Here is a 5,000-nt window from a genome sequence, read left to right as displayed (position 1 = left end):
AGCGTTGCTGCTCTGGATGGGATTTTTATCACTCTTCCCTTCACAGCTGGGAAAGCATCTCATCTCTGTAAAAGGATCCCTGGACAGATTAGACTAGTGTTGACTGCCCCTTAACCTGATTTCACTAGGGATGGCATGTATGTACATGCCATACCCGCTGTGAGTTTAAATTATTAATTGCTTTTATACAGGGATGGCTGCACAAGTACTAAGTTACTAATTACCAATGCTACTTCTCTTACATGTTTACCCTTTTCCTTGAGTTTTGGAAATATTTTCTGGTAGCATATAACAACATTAGACTTTAACTTTTCCTTTTTTCTTATGCACTCTGATTCCTGTTATTAAGTTACTATTATTAATACTAAGTATTGACATGGGAATCAGTTTCTGTTTTCATATTTGACATTATGCCCCCAATCCTTTGCCTATTGTTGTTGTGGGAGGCTTAAAAGATGGAAAATAAGGCCCAATATAGGAGGTAACCTCTACTTTGGACCTCAGCCCTTGGCTCAATTAATTTTGCATGGTCTTTTCTTCTCCTAGTTTCTCTTTCCTTACCTTCCCCAACCCTTCCCCAGTGCAATTCCTAAGGTGTGAGAGCTGTGTTGAAAGGATGAAAGGTTGACTTTGTGCCAGTCATGAGCAGCCTCAGGGAGCCATGGGTATGGTATTCTCTTAGCTGATTGTCAAGCCTTTGCCCCTCATAGGGACCCTGAGGGGGTAGACCTTTTATCTTTCCCATATATTTCAGGCTTACAGTTGCCAGAAATGAATATATTTGTACCCCTGTTAGGTGCATTGGGGCTTGCCCTTTTATCAACTAGCCTCCTTGAATCTAAGGCTGCTTTCACAATAAGGTGGCATGTTGCATGTTGCACGCCATTTGAAAATAAACATCCGGCAAGATATAAAACCTCTCACACACAGAAGTGGCATGCCATGTTGCATGTGCCACGTGAAGTCTGTGTGTATGTATGAAAGGTTTCATTTATCAGATGTTCTTTTTCAAATGGTGTGTCATGTGTGATGTGCCACCTTGGTGTGAAATTGGCCTAACTACTCTGGTTTACTGACCCCTGATTCTGCTTTCATCATGGCTCTGACTGCTGCTGCTACACCCCCCTCCTTAAAAGTTACTGTCAACTTAACCCATTTCAAATCATCTACCCAGGTTATATCTCAGCCTCCAAAAGACACCCCTACCTCAGTCCCAATATCCTTGGTCCCATCATCTGTGCAATCATCTCCATTTCTTACATCCTCCTCCCTTATTACAACTCTTCAACCTTATTACCCTCCTCCTCACAGCACAACCTCACTCCACACCACTCCCTTTTCCTCCCATCCTCACCCCTCCACAATTTCCACCTCTACAAACCTTGTAAGGAGTCTGTTTTGCCCAGGCAAGTTGGATAGATTTTTTGTAATTCCCCCTACCACCCCTAACTCTGTCAATACCTTACTCATCTGTCAATGTCTCGAAAAACAAGTTGGCAAAGTTTCCTTCTGCAACTGCCCTGATTGTCCACACCTTGTCACAGTTGCATTGAAGACAATGCACTATCTACCCTAGTTGACCTCACTGGTACCCCTATTCCTGCCCAACCTCACTCCTCCCTTAACCTGTTGGATCTGGTTGTGTCACGGAAATCACTGTGCTGAAAATACGGGCATTGGGTTATGTAAGTAGCCAACATCCTGGGTGTGTGGCTCGTAAGCCAGGCATGTGTGAACACTCATGATCAGTGACAAAACTGTGCCTCCCCTCCTAAAGTTATTTTATGTAAGCTTTTAAAGTTTTTTTTGCCATATTGCAATGTCCATATTTGTCTTTTGATTTGCTTTATCCAGATGGTAATAGCTTATTTTCCTTGCACAGACTCCATTTCATCTCACTATGTAGTAAAAAAAAAACTCAGTGTAAGAAAAAAGAAAAATGGAACATTTGGTTATATGTCATATGTCATATTTTTTCGTAATATTCAATTTTCCGTAATACAACCTGCGTCGCCGGTCACAGCAGTCTGGAATATGGTGTACAGCATGGAAATAGCGTCCTCCCTGGAGCCAATGGGAATAATTCTAAAGCCCTCTTCTAAGCTCCAAATGACTCAAATCACACTCCAAGAGGTTTGTGCACTTGTAGCGGGTCTTTTCCGTTACCCTGACCTTTGCTAATGACGACAAGTTCTTCACCCAGCATGTTCACGTCACCCGGCCCTCGACCCAGATTTTTACATGATTGGACAATAAAGTCATCTGGATTGTAGGGGTTAATACTTGTACCCAGATGATTGCTTTGTCTATGATAAGATTTGGTCAGACTGTGAAAATGACCTATTTGCCTGCCTCACTGACTGTGCTGCAGTATCAGTACAGTGCTACATTTTCCCCTCTAAAGACTGCTGCAAGTCCCACATCAATATTACAAAGATTCAATCAATGTCAGAAATATTACAGTTTTGGCCATCCTACAAACCACTATACTTTACACAGTTATTTGCATTTTTTTGTGCAGCAGCCTTTAAAACCTTACTTTCCCAATATGAGCTACCTTTCCTGATAGTTGGAGATTTTATCTGTTGCCACACTCTTTAGAGGTGACTCCACTATTATTGCCTGAGGTCACACTTTAGAACACTTCTTTCAAATGCTGACCATATCCTCCTAAATTCAAACCGTCCCACTCACTTTGACATGCATACCCAATCCTTTTCATGCTTTGATCTTGCTCTTTGCTCTCCTTCCTTTCGTCTAGACTTCCATTGGTCAGTTCTAGACCACCTTCATTATAATGATTACTTCCCTATTCTCCTTTCTACTTCCTATGTCCCACTTCTAAACCCCCTCATTGGTGCTTTGACAGAGCTGACAGGCATACCGTTACCTCTCCCTACCCTTGATAGAGATACCCTCTATCATCCTTCTCTTCATGCTTTTGTACTTCACAACCAATAACTTAAATGCTTCCTATCCTGCCATTCCCTGAACTTCCCAACCTTACACTTTAAAATATGTCCCTTGGTGGAACTCAGATTTTACTTAAGTGTTTAGGTTGAAGCGTGAAGCTTGGAACAGCTATTGTTACAAAAGAGGCACCCCTAGTCAATTAACAGCCCTCATATCATTTAAAAAACATCTTATCACAAACTGCTGTTAAAATGATATCATCTACACCTGTCTCTGCAGCTTGGTGGTGGACCCATAGACTATCAGATAAAAATCCTCCTTATTCTGCCCCAGTCCTCCAAATCTGCAATGGCCTCATCTCTGACCCTCTTCAAGTAGCTTCTGAACTTGGTGCCTATTTTACCCAGGTCAGTAGCAACTCTCACCTTTCTTTTTAATTCTCCGATCTCCTTCACCAAGGCCTCTACAGAATCTTAGAATACTCCTTTTTCTTCTGAAATCTGTTATGCATTCCACAACACTCACAAAGACCTGAACGGTATACATTACTGTATGTTACTACACATTCCACCTTCTTCCTTGTCCTTCCTATAATCAATATTCAATAACATATGGGTGACCGGATACTTTCCTCCCTATTGGTATGTTGCCCTTGTACTTCTGTTCCTAAAAAAAAAAATGTACCCTTCCACAAGACTACCATCCCATAACACTCACAAGCTGCCTATGCTAACTACTGGAAAAGATGGGTAACGTTCGATGAATGTGGTATCTAGAAAATCACAACCTTATCTCCAAATCAGTTTTGTTTTCATCATGTCTGAAGCACAGCCTATTTCAAGACTTAAATCTCGTCAGCATTTGCATGCCGTGAATCAGTATTAGTTGTCTTCTTCGATATAGAAAAGGCATATGATATCCTATGGTGACACCATATCCTATAACAACTACACTTCATATGTGGAAACATGGGTGCTTCCTTTTTGATCACACCTACTGTGTCAGATTTGCCATTTCTGTTTCCTCTTTTTTCCCTCAATTCAAAGGTATCCCACAAGACAGTGTGTTCAGTACCACATTATTTCTCATTGCTGTAAACAGATTAGTTTCAGCTTTACTACCAGGTATCTGTTCATCTCTGTACATAGATGATTTAACCATCTATCTCTGGTCCTTCCATACCTGCTCTCCATCAGCTTCTCCAGTCTGCTATAATATCAATCTCTTCTTGAGCTACCAACCATGGATTTTGATTTTGTACCTCCAAAACCATTTCCATCCTTTTTTTGGTTCACGTATAAGTTCCCAACTTCCACTCTTTCTATATGATACTCCCATCCAATTCTGCCCTTCAGGCAAGTTCCTTGGTGTCATTTTTGACTCCAAACTGTCTTGGCGAGATCATATCCTGTCTTTTAAGGACTCTTATAAACTCGCTCAAATATATCCTGGGGTTCAGACTGCAAAACACTCCTCCATCTCCATATTACCCTAGTCCTCTCCACCACTGATTATGGCTGTCAAGTATATTCTGCCTCTGCCTCAGACATATCATCTCTTTCTCGACATTGTGCCCTTTTGTTTGTAAGAAGCTATGCTTATTTTCACTAGTTTTCACACATTTTCTTGCATTTATCTGTAATTACTCCTCCAGTACCCATTTCTACGCAGATGGCTCCAAATCTATCTCAGGTACTGGTATCACCATAGTCTTTCCTTCTCACATATGCAGCTTTCCTCTTCCCCCTGAATCATATGTCCTTACAACAGAACTATATGCTACTGCCTTGTCCAGAACCCACCAACACCATTTTTCACACATACCAGCCACCGACTACTACCCCCACTTTGAAGTTTTCCTCTTTAACAGTTGATAAACATTCTGGTAAGGTCTGACCACCAATAAATTGTAAACCAGAAAACCTTCCATCTCTCCTTGGTCGGCTCCATACCACCAGAACAGACGCTGGAAAACTGTTCTTGCCTAAATAGGTCACACCTGCCTCATGCATTCATACCTCATGTCACAATGCAACCCACCTCTGTACTCCTCATGCAATGTTCTGCTTTCAGTCCCACGTATTCTA

The 5,000-nt window shown here is 41.5% G+C and overlaps 1 protein-coding gene across 1 annotated transcript in view; it reads left to right on the top strand.

Annotated features, from left to right (window-relative positions):
• The window catches only part of LOC113815745 (uncharacterized), a 50,631-nt gene that overhangs the window by 44,489 nt on the left and 1,142 nt on the right, over positions 1–5,000 (top strand). The window contains exon 10 of the mRNA XM_070120890.1: positions 3,193–3,320. Coding sequence (XP_069976991.1) covers positions 3,193–3,320 — 128 coding nt within the window. The remainder of the gene's footprint in view (positions 1–3,192; positions 3,321–5,000) is intronic.

Source organism: Penaeus vannamei, chromosome 4 (genome assembly GCF_042767895.1).
Source record: "Penaeus vannamei isolate JL-2024 chromosome 4, ASM4276789v1, whole genome shotgun sequence".
Classification (NCBI taxonomy): Eukaryota; Metazoa; Arthropoda; class Malacostraca; order Decapoda; family Penaeidae; genus Penaeus; species Penaeus vannamei.
This window is presented reverse-complemented; position numbering and strand designations above follow the sequence as displayed.